The sequence below is a fragment of the Cervus canadensis genome, chromosome 3 (genome assembly GCF_019320065.1).
Source record: "Cervus canadensis isolate Bull #8, Minnesota chromosome 3, ASM1932006v1, whole genome shotgun sequence".
Lineage (NCBI taxonomy): Eukaryota > Metazoa > Chordata > Mammalia > Artiodactyla > Cervidae > Cervus > Cervus canadensis.
In genome coordinates this window covers 93,865,080-93,885,403 of record NC_057388.1, presented here as the reverse complement: position 1 = coordinate 93,885,403, position 20,324 = coordinate 93,865,080, and the positions used below count along the sequence as shown (strand labels likewise).

The following is a 20,324-nucleotide window of genomic DNA, read 5'->3' as shown; positions in this document are numbered from 1 at the left end:
CTGGAAAAATCATATGTATTTGTTCTTTAGATATGTAGAGCAAGATGGGGTTCCTGACTTTTAGTTAGGAGTAAGTAGTCACCTTTGTATCTTACAAATGTCTGTATTTATTATACATTTGTATTTAAATTTTAAGTTTTGGTTTGTTTCAGTTAATTATTAAAAATTGATATATCTGAAATCTATCATGGGAAGGACAGTTGCCCTAGGTTTGACATAAACATGGTTTCCATTTCCTCTGCCTAATTGAAAACATTTTTTAAATGTTGAAAATTTGTTATTTCCTTAAGTGAAATCTTTTTAGCAGCATTTTCTTGGCTGCATATCCAGTTTTCTAAATTGAGAAGGGTTTTTGGAATAAATATTCTTGAGGGAAAACTTGGATTAGTAACCAGTAATAGGGAAGTCCATTCAGACCTTCCTTGTTATTGGAACTGTGTGCTTTTGTTTTAAAAAGTAACTTTTCCTGTTCCAAAAAATGACCTGCCTGTTCAACTCCTTCATTTTAGGAATGGCAAAGCTATGTTCTGAAAAGGTTAAATAATTTGTTAGGAGTCACACATTCAGTTAGTAGTAGATTTAAGATAGGAACCCAGGGCTCAGATTCAGTAAGTGAAATATTTTTCACTACAGTATTGATGTTCTCTATCATAAATGAAGATTACTGGCATTTACTTTAACTTGGCTTTCTTCCCATAGTAATTGATTTTTGCTCTCACACTCTTGAGAGGTCCCTTTTTTATCTATTCATGAGACAATTAGCCCAGCTCAGGAATATAACTTGCAGTTACAAAATAGAATGCATTTCATTGACTTGATGAAAATTAATCTCTTGCTTAGTTCTTATGAGTACCATGTCCTCACCAAGAACTCTAAAATTTCTTTTACACAGCTTTCTTGCTATATATTTGGGATTTATAGAATATTTGCCTATTTACTGAAAAACTATGAAATAACCGGTTCTAAAGACTCAAGTCTTTTTCTTCATGGTATCACTTAAACTATCTTTCCAAGTGTAACTTCGCAGATTTGTTTTTCAAAGAACTTTCTGCCAGGATGTTTTTATTCTATAGAGCTAAAAATTATTTGGGAAACAAATAATAATCTAAGTCTGTGAGCACTGTTGTTTCAAAATATACCTAGAAAAATATTTAAAACTGTTCAAGATTAGATTTTTGTTCATGTTTTTGTTTATTCAAATTTACTTAAGAGGGCATTTAAAGAAAATTCTTTGTTTCTGAATTCACTGTTTTAACAGTGACTTGATTGAATTTTGAGTCATTTGTGAAACAAGTCACTTGTAGTCATTATCAATTATAGTTGGGAGAACTGATCTCATTTCATGTATAGTTCTCTGACCTAGAAGTAGTCATCTTACTTTCAGTCAATTGGATCATTGTATTGTTAGTATTTTACTATTTTCTCATTATTTCAAAAGTGCACATTGAATTTTCAGATGCTATACGGTAATTTGCTAAGCTAATATTTATATCTTTTAATTTCTTTTTTCTAAACATAATGACTGGTTTTAAAACATGGATTTGCCATTTTGCCCTTTACAAAACTCACATTTTCACTTCGGTGAATTTAGTTTTAATTTTTTTTTTCCCCCACAAAATACTACTTACTATTAGGAGTGTCTATATAAAAGGTCCAATTGGCTTGGAAAAGAATGGCTTTCCTGGTCTCTTTTTTTCCTTTTTGTATATTTATAATTCTGAATCTATTTGTTCTTAAATCTGACGTAGTATTAAATTTAAGGGTGTGATCAGAGTGTAACTGCTTTCTAGGTACTTGATAAGTTTATATTTTAAAATTCATGTCTTGTTTCACACTCGCATTACAGCCATTAAGCATGTATTTTATATATGTATCAGTATTCCAAATATTGAAATCATTTTTAAAGGGACTGTTAACAAATCTAGTCACCCATAACTAGACCATGACTGACTTTTCCACAGGGGAAGAAGAGGTGAAGGTTTCGACCATGCCACTGTCAGCCTCTTCCCATTCATTACAACAAGGACAGCGGCCTACAAGTCTCCACACTACTGTGGCCTGACAACAGAACTGAGAGGAGAGGATTAGACTCTGGGGTGCTTGCATGGGCAACCGGATTTTTGCATGATTCCTTTCTGATTTTGCATTTAATGTATACACCCAAAAGAGCCAACATAAACGTTCCTCATGCCTACAACTAGTGTGTTACCTCATAGAGCTGCTAAAGTATTTCTTCATTAGGCCTTTAACACAATTTATTAGCATAATAATTTTGGCATTGTTTCTCATGAGTGATACTATTTTTTAACTCACACAAATAAACTTGTAGTACTAATTAAGATCCCAGATGAGATTAGCTAGAATTGTTACTTTGGCTCTGTTATTGAAAATATTCAAAGATAATGGTAGTTCCTTGTTTTCTGGCTTGTGAAAAAATGGTAATATCCTAATATATTCATGAGAAATTTGGAAATTAAGAAGATAATGTCTATTGCATTCTTTGAATACTTGAGAAGAAAGAATACATATAAAACAAAATTGGTGGTGTCATTTAATGCCCAGAAGGATGTTATCAGTAATTGTTTGTAGTTGTATGGATTTATGTCCTATATTATGCATTACCTGTTTAGAAACTGTTTTTGTTCTTTCTCATTTGCACATTTGCACTTTCTTTTTGAATGGTTGTTAATTATATAGAGACGCTTAAAAGATAATTATTATAGACTAAATGCAATATAATCTCTTTCCTAATGCACTGCCTAGTATACCAGGAAATGCCTCAGAAACAGAATTTCAACTTACAGTTGATTTATCAGAAACTTGAATATGGGGTAAATATTGTATGTGAGAAGCAACCATAGTAGTGTAAAACTTTTATTGAAAAAATGGTAGTTCTGTGAGATATTTGTTTGGAAATTTCATTGTTTCACAATTGAAATGTGATAATAAAACTATATTACAAGTTCCTGACCAGAATGAGACTAAGGTGGAAGAGAAGAGATTGGGGATCCTCTAAAATTAGGCCACGTAAGTTGTCATAGGTAATTTTAATCACAGAGAATAGTGGTGTACTTTATTAGGATATAATGTGAAGTGATTTTTTGGATAATAAACAATTTCTTGAAATAGTTTTAAAGCTGATAATGAAAGAAAATAAGCTGAGTTCAATACTCAGCATTAGACAAAGCTGGTTCAGAAAACATGTCTGTTGCTGCCTAAATTAAGCATCTGGGAAGAAAAGGGAAAGTCAGATCTCCTCTTGGGATTTTCAAAGGACAATTGTGATATAAAAGATATGCCTTAATTTAAAAAAATATTAAAAGAGTAGCATGAATACCAAAAAAGGAAGCCTAAAGATTTAAAATAATAATGATGATGGTGATGATAATAATAATGAAACACCTTACTGGGAACTGATAATAATATCATGTTGGAGTTGGAGTGTTCAGGGTTACCTCTCTATGTAAAGTCTAATAACCTTCCATTAAATAAAATACACAAATTAAATGGCTTTGTCCTTAAGTATAGGAGGTAAACTAAAATCCATTCTTAGATATTCTTCAATTTGGTTAGCTGAGAGTATAGAAACAACTCTCTAGCCATTTAAATTATTCTTGTAAAATTTCTGCATAAATGACAGCCTCAGCTTTTGATTTAGGAATGACTTTAGGACAGCATTATAAGAAACTTAGCAAATACAAATACTGTAAATTCGTTAGAAGCCTTTTAGTATGTGTTGAGTATGAAGCCTTTTAGTATGTGTTGACTGTGGTTTCATTTTCGCTATAAGAGGCCAAGACATCCACTTAATGCCTCCTGTGGTGCTGAGGCTCCTTGGCCTTGTGGACAAACTCGGGTTCCCTGCTAGGGCTTACTTAGTGCATAGTTTTCTCCAGCCTTCAGAGCAAGCCTTTCATTGCTTGACTCTTCTTATGAAAACATAAGAGGTGGTTAGCTCTCATTTACGTTCTTCTCTGTGTTGAGAAATACACCTGTTAAACAAGGCTTTCTCCTGTGGTAGCTTTCTCTCCTTTCTCATTCCTGGCCATTGCCACAAAACTGTCAGAATTTATCTGATTTGCTAGAGCCCAGAACTGTCTTCCTGCCTGCTTCCCCTCCTATGCCACCTTATACATACACACTGTAAACAGAAAAATGCTTTCTTGGGTAATTAGGCTTCAACTTAGATATTTTCATGTGGATGAAAGATGATCATTTAACTAACTTTGTAAATCTGAGACTTTGTAAGCCTAAAAAATTAAGCTTCACTATTTTGCTTACTTTTATGTATGTTACGGTTTTTTTAAGCGAAGTCCTAAAATCAGTCAATATTAATTATACTAAAACTCAGAAGAAATTACACAACATGTACAAGAAAGTACTGCTTCACATAGCAAGTAAAGTGATGAAGCCAAGTGATGGTAAAGAATGAGAAGTTCTAAAAACTTCAGATTAGTTTTTGATAAATTCCTTGCATGACTGATATGTCATGCACAAGGGAAACTTTATATGCTTGTCTATCCTTAACTTTTCAAAAGTGACTAGTCTTTTCCTTAAATCAGAAATGTTTAACCTGGAATATAAAACTCCTTGGACGTGCTTATGAGTTGTATGTGTGTATAGATGTTCATTTTTTTTCTGGGGAGAATATTCGTATTTACTAGACTTGTCAAAGTGTCTGGTGACCGACCTCTTCCCCCAGCCTAAGTGGGGGAAAATGTTAAAAAGACATTTAGAGCATCACTTCTTAGTGCCACAGTAGGATATAGACCTTGACTGAATAATTTTGATCATATGATGAATGTCAAGTGCCTCTTTTTATTTTCTTAAAGATTCCATTAGGAAATACTTTCTGATTAATAATACTTTCCTTTTCATTCTACTGTTGCATTTGTTTTTACAGGCGGCACTTTTGTATACTCTCCTCTTACTTCAACAGAGCATTGATTAAATGTTTGAGTGCCTGTTCTGTGTAGTGGCTCGAGCTAGATCTTGAGGGATACCAGTTAAATAAAGTATAGATCCTATTATATATTATCAAGGATAACAGTCTTGTGACAATTTTATTTCAGTTATTTCTATAGGGTCACCTCTTGATATATTTTAATTACAAGAACAGCCATACTAGTCCACTCATTTCATTATTCATTGCTTTGACAGGGCAACGAAGGATATTGAATACTGATACTTGACATTTTGAAATATGTGATAATTTAGAGTGAAAAAAATTTTAACAGGGGAGACATACATTCATTATTCTGATTAAAGTATTGCTCAGTCGTGGGCATATACTCATGTCTTATTCTTTAGTGTTGTGGTAGTTAAGTATAGATTCATATATATATATATATATATTCTTTTAAAGAAAGCTTCATTGCATTGTGTGCACGTTTTACTGACATGGCTCCTATTGTACAGTATTCCAAGCACCTGCAAGACTGACAGAGCTCTCTTCTGCTGTGATCCAGGTACATAGGGAGCTCCTCATACAGAGGCATTACATCACAGAGTCAAGAGCAAGGAACGAATTGCGGGTTTATTGAAACTCACAAAATGAAGACCACCAAGTTACATGTGCATGTATAAAAATGAGAGGACATTTTATCCTATATTGAGTTGTAAGGTTTTGGATTCTTTCGTTTATTTGATGATGAAGCTTTCCCATATCTGCTTAAGAGATGCATATCATACAGTTGAGAGCACAATAACTTAAAAAAATTTTTTTTCTTTTAAAGAGGTGATACTGGAAAATAACGATATATAATGTCTTTTTCTATAAAATATAACTAAGTCATTTATCTGGTTTCAAGCTAGTTCTTCTGCCGCTAGTGCTGCGTCTTTCTCCTCTCAGTCTTTTTGTCTGAATATGTACTGTGTTGTCTCCTTGTGCTGAATAGTCACACATGAAATGCTGAGTGAGCCAGTTAGACACTTTGCTGATGCAGAAGTAAAAATAGGATTTAGAGAAAGAAGTTATTCAGGGCAGATTTGGAAAAAACCTTCATAGGAAATGTCTCACGTTTTGCTTTTGAAGGATGGCTTGAAATTAAATGATGGAATTGGAAAATACAGTAAAGGGAACAGATTGAATGAAGAATTAGGGATGGAGATTAGCATGGTCTTTGGAGGGTAAGGAGAAGATGGTAAGGAGATGGACTTGTCTGAGGTATTACAGGTCATGTAGGAAGGTGAGGTAAGTGTGCAAAAGCCTTGATAACTAGGAAGAAGAATTTAGTCTTGATGTAGATGTGGTCAGTGGTAGAGAACTACATGTTCTTTGGCAAAGATGTAACTTGATTGCAGCGTTTTAAGATTAATACATTTGCTGGAAATTAGTACTAGTTAGAAAGTAGTTCCTATATATCATTGCTGACCAGTGAAAACAAGATGGCCTGGACACGAATAGTAATACTAGTAGAATTGCAGAAGAAATTGTGAATTACAAGTCAGAATGAGATTCAGGGAAAGGCCTTTGGTTTTGGCCATGTCTCTAGTGACCTTTAGAAATGCTTCTTTCATAAAAAGATACAGATGGAAGGGCAGATTTCTAGGATTCATGAGGAAATGTCAAGGATGTAGATGCAGCAGTCATTGACTAAAGACATTTGGCAACAAAGGGGAAGAGAAAAGCAAGATGCTGACTAGACAGGTTGTGTATCTTAGAAGGCATTGCTTTAAGATCCTTCTCTCTCTCTCTTTAGCTGTTAAGTCATGTCCGACTCTTGTGACCCCATGGACTGTAGCCTGCCAGGCTCCTCTGTCCATGGGATTCTCCAGGCAGGAATACTGGAGTGGGTTGCCATTTCCTTCTCCAGGGGATCTTCCCGACCCAGGAATCGAACCCGGGTCTCCTGCATTGCAGGCAGATTCTTTACCAACTGAACTATGAGGGAAGCCCTGCTTTAAGATAAGGGAGCTGAATATTTAATGCAGAATTTACAGAGTTAAGTGAGAGAATAGCATAGATAGTATGGAAGAGAAAATAGGCTAACCAGTGGGGTAAAAGATTTCTGTAGGTGTTAGGAAGAGATACACCCAAGATGAGGTTAGGTTATGGGCTTAACTTAATTGAGATGGGCTATATCTTCCTTTGTTGTTTGTAAAAAACAATCTGAAAATCTAGGCAAAAGAACGTGAGATTAGAGAAAATGAGATTAGATGAAGGTGCTCATATGAGTAATTCTTGGATGCATATCATGTGAGAAAATGAGGATGAAAGACTGGAGTTGGGAACCTGTTTTTTTAAAAAAAAAAAAAAGCGGGAGAGAAAGAAATAAGTCTGTGAGAATAAGCCTAGAAGTTCATCAGAAAGAAATTTAAGAATTGTTGAGTCAAGATAAGGATCAAATTTAAAAGAGTCAGATATGTATAGTTTTGTATGTTGTGATGATTCAACAGGAGTGGACAAAGCATGTATGAGATTTTGGTTAGAGGGTGAAGAAAAAAAGAACGCAAAGATGTTTAAGAAGGCAAAACTAATGATATAATCTTGTGATCCAGAGTTCATTGATTTTATATGTTGATGAGGACAAAGAACCAGTATAGTATTGTTAAGAGAAGGACAGATGAGGAGACTAGTCAGCGTGATGACCACTCAGCACTACCTGACAAGTGAGAACCAGAAAAAGGATTGTAGATGGATGTCTTACATTAGGGCTGGAGGTTGGAAAGAAGGCAAGCTTTCGTTACCCCTGTGGTCTTTGCTCACCCAGCTTTCCCCTCTAGTTCTTTTGTCAAGAGTAAGAAGTCAGACTGTGTGAGAGAGAGTTGTAGAAAGCATGGTATTACCTGGGGAATCCTGAGTCATGTTTCCTGTAAGTTGAAGGTGATCCAGAGGAAAACATCCCACAGTGGAGTGAACATTGCTTCCTCAAAGCACAGTAGGAGGATGTGAACACATAGTTCAAGGGAAGGCCTGGGGAAAGCCAGAGATGAGATTGGACAGCGTAGGTAACCCCGGTGAGTGTGTTACTTATGATGTGAAAGGTTTAGACAGAGGAAGTAGGTGCATGTGACGAGTCTGGTAGCTTGGAGCTTTGGAGAGTCTACCCTAAGTTTGAGTTAGATAAAAATCTGGTTTACACCTATTGATGCCTAGAATTGAAGGCAGGCCTATGCAGTTATAAGCTGCTTGAGAATTAGACTGAAGTACCTAGAAATTCCATGAACCAGATGGAAATTATTGTACTTGAGAACCAATCCATTTTCTTCAGGTTCCTTCACACCAGACTTCATAAGCAGCTGTTGACTTCACTTTGTTCTTAGCCAGCTTCACATTTTATGATTATTTTCAAGTAGCTTGGAGCTACTTGAAAGGGAAGCTCCAACCCAACCCCTAAGAACATACTGTGCTTTGAACAGTTTGTTGTTGCAGCTCCTGCTTGGTCCTAAGACCCACTATGGTGCTGTGTTATAAGCAACAGCCTCAAAGCTTTTTTTCCCTTCCATATAATTTATAAAGCCTTTAAAGAACTGAGTACCTTTTTTTTTTTAAGTTGAAATTCACATAACATACAATTAACTACTTTAAAGTGTACAATTTGATGGCCTAGTAGGACTGTTCTTTAATTATCTTAAAGTTGAATAAATAACCCACTCTGGCTGTGAGAAATTTGGCCCGTCCTTGTTGGGGCTGTGTGGTAATAGCTGCATCTAGACTCAGGTAAAAATGTTTAAAGTAACTGTCTGAGTAGTTCTTAAGCGGTAATAATAGTCTTTTCTGTCTTCATGACATTTGACTAGTACATTACAGAAAAAACGGCTTCCTTAGCAAGGAAGCCTTGCTTTATATAAGCCTCGCTCTGTGTCTGAGGGTGAGATTGAGTGGGTATGTGTGCATGTACATTGATTTATATATATTAATTTTCATTTAAATTCTCTACTTGGTGAATATGGCAGAGGAAAAAGCCTCAGGCCATCTCCCTGTGACTTTTCATGTATTTATTCCTGCTGTGTTCTCATTAATTCTTGTGTTTAGGATAAGAGCTGTATTCGTATTCTGTCCTTCTCTAAAGTTTTTTTTTTTTTTCTTAATGGGAATTAAAGTCCTGTTCATATGGAGCAAGGTTATGGTATAGGTGCCCACTTCACCCCTGGTTATGCTTTATCCGAACAAATATTTTCTTAGCTTTTTCTCATCAGTTTTCACTTGCACTACTGAACATATCTGTCCCATATCATACTCTTTAGGAAAACCTAAGGAAAGGATAAAGAGAAGAAGAAGTTTTATTATATAGTCCTAAAACTTCAGAGCTATGAAACATATAGCATAGCCTTTAATGATCCTTCTTTTGAAGACCAAATAATAATAATGATATTAATATTTAAGGCTCAGAAGGATTGTTGTTTGCCCACAATCACATTCTAACAACAGTTTGAAGTTTTGTTAGCCTTCACCAATAAATATGCTTTCGTATATATAATTCAAGGAGAAGAAAACATCAAGATTCAGAACATATCTCTTCTTTAAACTTCACTGTGTCCTGTAGTTTACTATAGTAGTTTTCAGAAGTCAAGGGCTTTCAACTGTGAATATCAATGCAAATAATTAATTTAAGATGTTCAGATTGTCCATCTGTTGGCAACTGTAATTACAGATCCTATAAGTTGCTAAAACAGCTTTGTTAAATGTGGCCTAGTGATCTCGGAGTAACTTTAGTGCGGGGAGATTGAAACTTCACAGGTACTCTTAATGTGAGTATATGTAACTCAGGAAGAAAACTTGAAGATTCAGAACATATCTCTTCTCTAAACTTCATTGTGTCTTACAGTTTATTATAGTAGTTCTCACAAGTCAAGGGCTTTCAACTGTGAATATCCGTGCAAATAATGAATTTAAAGCATTCAGATTGTCCATCTGTTGGCAACTGTTATTAAAACAGCTTTGTGTTAAATGTCGCCTAGTGACCTTGAAGTAACTTTAGTGGGGGGAGATTGAAACTTCACAGGTACTCTTAATGTGACTTAAATACAGATGTCAGAACCAAAGTAAAGAGTAAAACAGAGGTGGAGTTGATTTTACCCAGGATTTTTCTGCAGTGCCAAAGAACATTTAAGCATGGACCTGCATGACTACTAGACTGCTGATATCTCTAATACTACAGAGTGAAAAAAATTCTTACAGTAACGGCACCAAGATGTACTGCACCCACACCAAAGGGGTGATCTCAGATTCATCTCTGAAGAGCTACTGTATGCTACACCATGTAAAATGATAGCACATCTGCTGATTTTTTTCCAATCAAGGAGGTTGTTGTTTTCAGCATAATGAAAAAGAGGGGAAGCTCCACAAGGATTTAAAGTTGATAATACCATCATCGTCTCCAAGAAGAAATGCAGGGATGCTGACTGCAATCAACTTTTATAGCCTAGCGCTGTTTCCTAATATGGTGAGATCTCCTCCCAAAGACTGTGCTAGCATTTCTACTCTGTTGTCATCAGTTTTGTGTATGGAAATAATGTGTCTATGGAGCAGAACATAGTGATCTGGAATATTGCTGGGATGTTTTTAAACATTGTCATTTTATGTGTTGGCATTGGCAAGAAAACTGACACTGAAGCCATTCTTTTTTTTTCTTTATTATGTCTATAAATTGAGTATTCACCTAAAGGAAAAGGAGGCCCTGGGTTATGACTTCATCAACAAAGTAGGAAGATTTCTTACTGACCTTAAGCTGAGTGTTATTTCACTTACGTTGTCTCTATTAAAATACAAGTTTTTATTAAAATTTGTGATTATGAATTACTGATAGCCCTATTCCCTCATCCCTTACTTAGGGTGTGATTTGCTACCAGGTATGGGTTTTTGGGGTTTTTGTTTTTACATCTAAACTGTTAATCACTAATTAACCTAGCCATAGTCTTCCCCAGCCCTAGTCCCAGGTAGGAATGACATTTCTTGAGTCAGTGCTGCAAAACCTCACGTTTATTTTAAATGGCAGGTGATTGTAATGAAGCCTATTACTGAACTAAGCAGAGATCTTTCATAATTTCCAAATAAATACACACACCCCTGCAACTTTTGTTTTATAACATGCTTTCTGGTTTTAGTTTTGCCCGCTGTGAGTCTTACTCTGGTAGCTTGTGCTCACCTCTCTGTCCAGTTTTTTTTCTTCCTTTGGGCAAAGAAGAAGTTGCTTCTTTCTTTCTGCATGTAACTGCCCACATTTAGAGGGGGAGGTCTTGACTAGATCTTAAGGTGCACTTCCTGTGCGGTACCCCTGCAGGACCCTCGACAGGCCTGAGTTTTCCCTTTTCAGAGGAGAGGAACGGGCTCTATCAGCTCCCTGAGTGTTCGCTCAGTGCCTCTATGGTCATTTACCTCCAAGTTTCCTTCTCAGTCAGTCTTTTTGTTCTCTCTTAAAAACAAAACAGCACATTTAAGCCGAAAGTACAGTCTGGGTTGGGAGTAGATTGAGTAACAAATGTCTGATGGGTAGACTTTTGACTTTGCTAGATTGCCGTTATTCACTTGCTTTTACTTCTAAGTAATTCTAGCTCTTTAAAAATACTTTCTGGACAATACTACTGAAATTCAATGTTTCACAAATCATATGTGATTTTTAATAAAACTAATTTTTTTCCACTAAAAATTCTAGTTCCGTATACAGCTCCAGGAGATGGAGAAATAGGAATTGTTGTTTCTAATTTATATTTAAGACTAAATATATAATTTATATTATATTTTAAGACTGTTTTCATCTGATCTTTCTTTCCTTCCTGCTTTCCTTTGTTCAATGCTGATTGAGAATTGGTCTGTCAAGACTATCTCTGGCATTCTTTGCCAGTTGAACTACAATAAATCATAGCCAAGGATGAACACTTAAATATATTTTTAAAATAATTTTTAAACTAAGGCCACTTAGTGAACCTGATGGTAGGCATATAGCTGTTTAAATTCATCAGTAGGTAGGCCTTTTGAAATGCTATCCTCCAAAGGAGTATTATCTTTTATAGGTCTGAAAAGAATACAGTCTTATTAGGATGAAATCTCTTTAAATTGAGGCATTATTTGAAAAATTGAAAGCAAGAAAATGTCTGTATTTTCAACAGTATAAATAGTAAGGAAGAAAAAGCAGACTAGTCTTTTTTTTTAAGATCATAAATTTCACATATGTATGTGAAAATAAAAAAGTAAATTTCAATTTATATTCTTATTTTGAAAAATCAAATGTTTATTTATAAAACAACCTCAAATTTTAACAAATACCTCTGGTTTGTGAAAATAGTACAGTGAAGAAGAAAGATGTATGCTTGATCTGTTTGGTTGGAAGTGTTTATTACTATGACCATATCCATTATCTATTTCATTTAGTTTTAGTATAATAATGAGGACTTTACTTCATTTCCTAAAACAATCGTTTTTCTAAAATTAAGAAGCAGTTTCTTATTTTAATGCCTAAAAAGATAACTTTCTAAAAATAAAGCTCATAGTTAGGTTATATTTCAGAGCATGGAAAATCACATTTCAGAGCATGGATAATTTTTAGTCGTCCTTTGAGGGTATTTTTGTGTCTTTGATATAAACCCTTAAGATAGGAGCCATCCTTCAGAAAAAGATGAGACTGGCTGATCTTCAGTGTGAAAACAAAAGTGAGCTGTGTAATAATCAAATGAAGTAAAAACTGACTTTAGTGTTTCTAGTAACTTTTAGAAAATTTAGAAATCTTTAAGTTTGGAAGATTATGAACATAAAAGTCTTAGAAATTTCAATGGACATACAACCCTGTGAGGATTTGCTGCATGTGTGGCAAGATACTTTGGTCTGAATGCAAGCCTGAAGGGAACTTACACTCCCTTAAAAAATATTTTATTGGTACTAAACAATCGAAAGCTATCACTGCTTTCTTCAGAATAACCAAACTCCAGTGATCTGCTCAAGAAATAGAAAATAAGCAGAACAGCGTGAAATGTAGGACGCTGCTGCAGAATGTTATAGCATCAAGCCCCAGACATAGCCAATAAACGTTTGCTGAATGAAAACTTGTGGTTGAGAGGGTGATTTTGTATCTGATTATTTCTGGAGGTATGCAAAGCCTGGATCTGGATATGCTTTGTGTTAAATCTGGACTTGTGGAGACATTAATCAGATTTGCTTACAAATAAGTTATCTTATCTCTTGGTTGAACTGTGATCATCAGTTCAGTGTTAGGATTCACCTCATCACTCCATAATCAGTCCTTCTCTACTTCTGAACTCTGGAAATGCAGCTTGTGACTATTCCTTATTTTCCCAAGACCACCATGCTCCCTCCTCCATACACACAAGCTTTAAAAAATTTCACCTAACCAATAACCCTTCTTACCTCCAGTGTCTCATTTGTAATACTCACAAACATATACACACAATTCAGAAAACCTTTATAAATAGCTTATTTTCTAATGTAAGTACTGAAGAGCTACTTGGGGAACTTAGTACTTTCATAAGCAGGGCGCTCTCTTTAGGGAACTTATGATTGTTAAAGAATGTTTTTTCTTGGCTAAACCAAAATCTTTTTCCCATTTATGCTTCTTGTCAAATATGTGAAGGCAGTATCCACTTGTCTAATAACTTCTCGACTGAGGATGAAACATCCTGAGTCCTTTTAACCTTTTCACATTTAACATGGTCTCTAGTTCTCTTTAGTCCATTTCTCCTCCACATTTCGACATGGAACTGAATGGCTTGCTTGAAATATGGAGGTTATACTTTAATAATCCAGATGTGATTAGAGAATCTACTTTTTCATTAACACTTTTCTTATTACTAATATTTGTATATTCCTTTATAGTTTACACAGTGTCTTTATAAAAATATCCTGTGGAGTAGATATTATCCCTATTTTGTGAAAGAGGAAACTGAGGCTCAGAGTGGTTATCATTTGTGATTGGCTCAGTGTCATACAGTTGCTAATTTGGACATTTCGCATCTATTTATGCGGGCTTAATGTTATTTTTTAAAAATTCTATTAACCCAATTGTTATGAAATGGTGTAACTAAAACTACTAAACCTTTTTTCATACATGTGACTGGTTAGTTAGATCTCTTCCATCCTGTACTTCCCAAATATATTTTTAAAAATCTGAATGTAACCATGTTAAATTGTGTGTTTGGATTTGGTGTAGTTAGAGTGTACCCTTGTTTATATATTACCATCTTAACAAGTTTATCGTATGAGACTATGTGATTATAAAGTGAGATAAATGTTATTAGTAACATTAATAGTGAAGAGTTTAAGGATTTTGATTTAGTAATAGTTGTAGTTTTAATAATTGATTCTGTCATCTCTAGAATTGGCTTTTTGTTTGCATGTTTAAATAAACTGTGTGGGTTTTGTTAAGTATAGTAAGAAGCATGGAGTCAAAGATAAGCCAAGCACTATCTCAGCAACTTTCAGACTAACACACAGTGTCTTAAGCTCTGTGACAGTTCATCTAAACACTGCCATCATCCATGCTGTACTTTAGAATCTTATACCAAAAGATTGCCATTAGAAAGCTTCCAGAAACTGCTGAAATCAGGATATATCATATCCTAGAAAGTCTGTCCAAAGAATAAATTACTCTGATATGGTTGGTTCTTTATGGAAATGCATTTTGGCTTTCATCGACAACTCTATTCCATTTGTTTTATGGGATTGATGTTTTGGTGGGATAGAGATGGAGTTGTGAAGTCTTAGCTGTGAAGTCTTTGAATTTGGGCAGGCAACAGAAGAAGAAAGGAAATGGATCCCAGAATTTAGAAGCAGGACATTTCCAGTGGGAAACAATTGTCAGTGGAAGCTGCCTTCACGACTGCTGTTCACCTCAAAGTTAAACTTCCTGTATATTTCATTAGGAAAGGAGCTGAGGTTTTAGTCCAAAATGTTGTGTATTATTTCTCATGAAAAATGACCCCAAATGCAAACAATAGAGCAGTGCTTGCAAAACCTCTCATGTTCACTTCTAAAGAAATCAGGTATCTCCCAATCTGTTTCAAAATTTTCCCCAGAACCCCTTTGGTAAGCACTTAACTTACAGAGCCGCCTTTTCTTTCTTTCCTCGTAATTCTTTTAACAATGGTTTTGTGATGACGTCTCTGAGGATGAATACCCTAGAGTAGAATCCATGTTGCACCTAGAAACTTTAAGCTTACTGAAACTGAGTAGATATTCTTTCACTGTCTTTGTATCTCTTGTGACTTACAGTTCTCTCTCCACATTGCTTACTCTGTCCTTTCTGGTTTGAGGATCATGCTCTTTTATCAAGAAGATGGAAGGAGGCAGAATGAAGATGGAACTGCATAGCTCTGACTTTCCTCAGGACTTAACATTATGACAGGCTGAGCCATGGCCTTTTCCTAATTTTCTTCTCTTCCAAACTTAGTTGTTGTTTGTTGTGTTTTTTTTGCCTTTAGCATTTTTCACAAGCTTCAGATCATTATGGATTCTGATTTTAATCCTCAAGGATTATGATACTCTTATCCACAGGTAGGTTACATAACTCTATCCAGCTTTTCACATCTTATCCCATGAGACTCTCCCTGCACAAGAACTAGTTTCTTTAGATTTTGCCCCAATTTATTTTCCTTATTAGATTATTTATTGCATAGTCAGAATGTTCATATTTTAGCATCTTCTATGGTCTATAAATCACTGCCTCCTATAACCATGGGACCACGCTGACCCACCTTTCCTTTTTTTTAAAAAAAGAAAAACAACCTTTAGAAAGATGTTTTCTCAAAAAAAAAAAAAAACTGGAAGCAAATGTTCAGGGCTCCTTATTTAGGAGACATTAAATACCTCTTGAGGTTCAGAAACTGTTCACTGTACACAAAGAGGATCAAATCAAGGCCCTTTCTGAAGGAACTCACAGTGTAGTAGGAAAAAACTGACAAGTGAATGCAATTCACGGTGGTGGTTGCAAAAGTAGCCAGGATGCCAGCCATCCAGGCACTCCATCAGTTAGTCTCATGCCTTGCTTCTTAAAGTCCTAAAGTTATATCACATGTGTTTAGGGCTTCTGTTATATTCACAATAGCCAACCTGTGCTTTGTTGGTCAGAGGTCCAGAAGAAAATTTTCCCTCTGTTTCCACATTGGGAAAGGAGGGGGCGGGGGTCAGGAGATAAATTTTATCAGGTTTATTTTCTCCTGGCAGATTCAGATCTCAGAGATGTCAGGGTGGTTGACATTCTCCATGTCCCCACAGTTTTATAATTGGGTGAAATCATATTCTGATGGGTCCACATATCTTCTCCTGGGTGGTAAGCTCCCTCAGTCATCCTTGGATGTCTTCATAGGGCTTTTGTTCATGGTTCTTAGTTTCATGCTCACTTAAATCCTTGCTTTCAAGCTTCCAACTTCAGATTTTGTCAATTTCTTACACTGGATTTTTGTCCCTCCCCATTGTTTAGTTTTGTGTATTCTGGTTCAGGTTCCACCTAATAATGCTTCTAAGAATGTATTGTCTTCTCCTCCATTGACTTCTCAGTTACCTTTTTCTTCATTCTAAATGAGGCTTTATATATAGACTTCTTTCTATAGGTACTTTTTCCTGTTTGTTTGTTTGTTTTTCCTTAAATAGATTTTGCTTCTTCAGATCCTTCGTAAAGCAAACATCTAAATGTCTTCCCAGCTCTCGTTAAAAGATCTGATTCTTCCCCCAAAACAAAACTTACAGATCCTTGTAGGAACATTCTAGAAGAGAGAAGTACATGTTGTGCAAAACACATCTATGTATATTGTACCATGTACTGTGTTTTGTGATCAGCTGCTTCTGCTGCTCTATGTTCAGTATGGAATGCCTTTCCCTTTCCCATGTCAGCTTCTCTTCCCCTGAGCTTCTCCAGCCGTCATTTATCCTGCATGCAGAAAGGCACAGTTGTTCATTCTCTTCCTGGTGCCCCACAGGACTTTGTTCATATCACAGTACTTACTATCACATGCCATATCGGTTTTTAAACATGTCTGCCCTCCCCTCCTCTTGGCCTGTGAGTCCTGCCGAGACACGGACTGGGTAGTGTGCCTGGTGGTGAGAACACACAGTCTGGAATCAGAATGGAAATGATTGCTGACTTCAGCACTTTGGAACTGTTCACTCACTGTGCACTTTATGTACTTGATATCCTAGTACCAACAATCCACTGGGCTAGACAGCAGTTTCATTTTCCAGAGTCAACTTAGTCTCCTCATTTATAAAATGAAGCTACTACTTAACTCATTGGATTGTTGGTACTAGGATATCAAGTACATAAAGTGCATAGTGAGTGAAGAGTGTCTAGAGTAGAAAAATGGATAGAATATAGCTAATAGGCCTGTTGGAGAAGACTCTTGAGAGTCCCTCGGACTGCAAGGAGATCCAACCAGTCCAACCTAAAGGAGATCAGTCCTGGGTGTTCATTGGAAGGACTGATGCTGAAGCTGAAACTCCAGTACTTTGGCCACCTCATGCAAAGAGTTGACTCATTGGAAAAGACCCTGATGCTGGGAGGGGTTGGGGGCAGAAGGAGAAGGGGATGACAGAGGATGAGATGGCTGGATGGCATCAGCGACTCGATGGACATGAGTTTGAGTAAACTCTGGGAGTTGGTGATGGACAGAAAGGCCTGGCGTGCTGCGATTCATGGGGTCACAAAGAGTCAGACACGACTGAGCAACTGAACTGAACTGAACTGGATAGGCCTGTTTACTGTCTTATGCACATAATGTTAGAATATCTCTTTTTTAAAAGTACTCCTTATTTATTTTGGTAAAGTGGATTTTAAAAGTTATATTTATTTGTGTTTTAACATCTCAAGCACTATTGAAAGCATATTTTAGTGGCCTCTCTTCTTCAGAGAGGCCTTTTGGGCCCCCAGACTTAGCTGATTCCTCCTTTCAGAAGGATTTGCATCCCTTTTGGTCGAACAGGTTGAATCGCTGCATTATACAGATATTATGTAAATAGGCCTTTTCGGGGAAAGTGGTTTTTCAGCTCCACTCAAGTTGGGTCTTTGACTCAGCAGGTATCTTGAAGCAGATCACGTTTCTAAGACGCTGAGCTGTATGCTCAAGAAGGTATGAGACAGCCTCCCTCAGGCCTGTCAGTAGAGTTGTGCGAGAAGATGGGAGTACACGTCAGGGGGTACTGGGTGTCAGAGCGCAGCGTGCGGCTGCCGGAGTGCGGTTCAGACCACGGTAGTCTCGTCCAGGGTTGTCTGTGGGGAAGACTTGGACTTTTGAAAGAGTAAAAATTAATTGAAGAGATCAGGAAAGCATTCTAGACAAGGAGAAAGGAAGGAAGTAAAGACAGCCCAGAAAGCCTAAATCGTATTTAGCTGATCCTCAGGGCCTCTCTTTTCCTGTTTGTGTCATTTCTGCTCTGAGTTCTTAGAATGTTTGGCTTCATTTAATCTCTACTTTCAGATCTATTAAACCCTTAAGATTTTGTGCCCCAGCAAATGTGCTGTGCAGTAATGGTCTATTTTGCTTTTTATAACGAGCATAATTCTAGAAAATCTGAGGATCAGTTCTTTTTGTTCAGATGGAATAACTTTTTTTTAATAAACAGCTGATTTTATGTATCTGTTGGAAAGAATTCATTCACATTTTAGTTAATAAATTGAAATGATTATTGTGACTTTTAGAGAAAAGCATGCCTGTATCATAAAGGCTTTCTTTTAAGTTCTGATAAGAGAAATTTTGTGTGCTCTTTAAAGTTTGGTTTTGTATATAGGACAAGCATAATTCATTTCTATTTCAGTTGCTTAGAGATATGTTGAAGTTTGAGAAAGTTTAGGCTTTCTTGAAATCATATACTGATAGAGATAGACTCCATCCCCAAACTCACAGGAATTAATATCTAACAGGGCTGGAGGAGGCAGGGAGTTTAGCAAGGGGTAGAGTGACTAAGACAGGTCGTACTCGGTTGTCCTAAAAATGAATATTTGAGAGTCTAAGTGGCAAGAATTAATCATAATGGGAACTAAATTTCTGATGGACAGCCCCTTGTACCAAGAAAGATTTGTTTCACTAAGTAACTTACCTTTAGAAGTAGCCTCTGACTTTGAACTATAAAGGACAGCAGTGAAGAAAAGGAAGATTAAAGCTTTTTAGAAAACAAGATCAGATTGAGGAGACTTTGGGGAGTAGCGGTGAGATGAGGATTAAAAACTGAAGAGCAGAATAAACTCTTTTTAGGAATGTTTTGGGACTGGAACTCTGAATGACTACTTCCCAGTTGAGTTAGACTGCTAACATATTTAACTTGAAATAAGAGTTCTCTGGTCCTAGCGACTGTAGGCGGGAACAGAATAATGAAAGGATCAGGGCTGAATACGTGTACCATTGTCCCTGCCCGAACAAGAAAGCGGAGAAATTGGTAGATTTGTGACTGTAGTTGCATCTAGCTAGTTTAATTAATAAGACCTATGTGTTTATTAAAAAAAAAACCTTGTGGAGGGGAACCAAAGAGAGGGTAGAGTCAAGAATGCCAAGTGGAGATAAAATTGTGACCTGGTGGTATATTATTGTATTAGAGGAAGCAAAGACTTGGAACAGCCTTTTATTTTAGGATTCCCCTTAAGTGTGTTTTATTTCACCGTGTTATATACATAGATCCTCTGTCTTCTATCTTAGCAGGCCTTGTTTTTCAAATGCAGTCTTACCTGCTACCCTGAAATAGATGAAATCAAGAGGTGGGAGCAGATGTGTTGTCCTTCTACCCTTATCCCCTTAACTTCTTCCTCAGTGGCTCCTAAGGTGGTTTTGCAGTCTGTATAACCAATTTGAAAATTTCTCTCTTAGATAAAGATTTCATGCAAGCCAGAAGAAGTCATTGGCTTATCACCAGTGATGATTTATCATAAGGAGCAGATTTCCCCACAGTCTTGTTCTCTGTAGCAAAGTTTTGCATTTTATAATAACACATGGCAGTTAATCTGAGGAACAGGAAGGAGAGAAATCCCCTCGACTGCTGTAACATGTGCTCTTACCTAAAGCCATTCATCTTTTCCTGCTCTTGATTTTCTGTGAAAGGCCTGATGTCAGAACACAGCTTAACTTGATTTTGTAATATGTTGTAATCATTGCTTATAAAATGTGTCTTTATGTGTATTTTCTAGCAAATAGTTAGGCTAGGTATATAAAAACGCCAAAGATAGTTTTAACCTGTCATGGATTTTTCAGGTTCAGGGCATCTGTGAACTTTAAACTCCATGAATGAGAGACTGCAACTCTTTTTCACCCACATTTCTACACATGTGCCTACCTAGCCTCTCTTTTTACTAAACTTTTATAGCATTTGTTAATCATGTACAACCCCGTGACATTTCTTCTGTTGGTTTTTCAGGCTGCGGTTGTTGAACTTTTTCCCATGTTTGCGTTGTCTC

General features: G+C 36.3%; 1 protein-coding gene across 6 annotated transcripts in view; it reads left to right on the top strand.

Annotated features, from left to right (window-relative positions):
* CNOT4 (CCR4-NOT transcription complex subunit 4) overlaps positions 1–20,324 on the top strand; it is a 149,649-nt gene that overhangs the window by 121,538 nt on the left and 7,787 nt on the right. For 2 of the 6 annotated variants that reach the window (XM_043463794.1, XM_043463793.1), the window contains exon 11: positions 1,962–14,308. The exons of the other annotated variants lie outside the window; for them this stretch is intronic. In XM_043463794.1, the coding sequence (XP_043319729.1) occupies positions 1,962–2,062 (101 nt within the window). In that variant the 3' untranslated portion in view covers positions 2,063–14,308. Of the gene's footprint in view, positions 1–1,961; positions 14,309–20,324 lie in introns of those variants that run through there. 6 annotated transcript variants of the gene reach the window in all.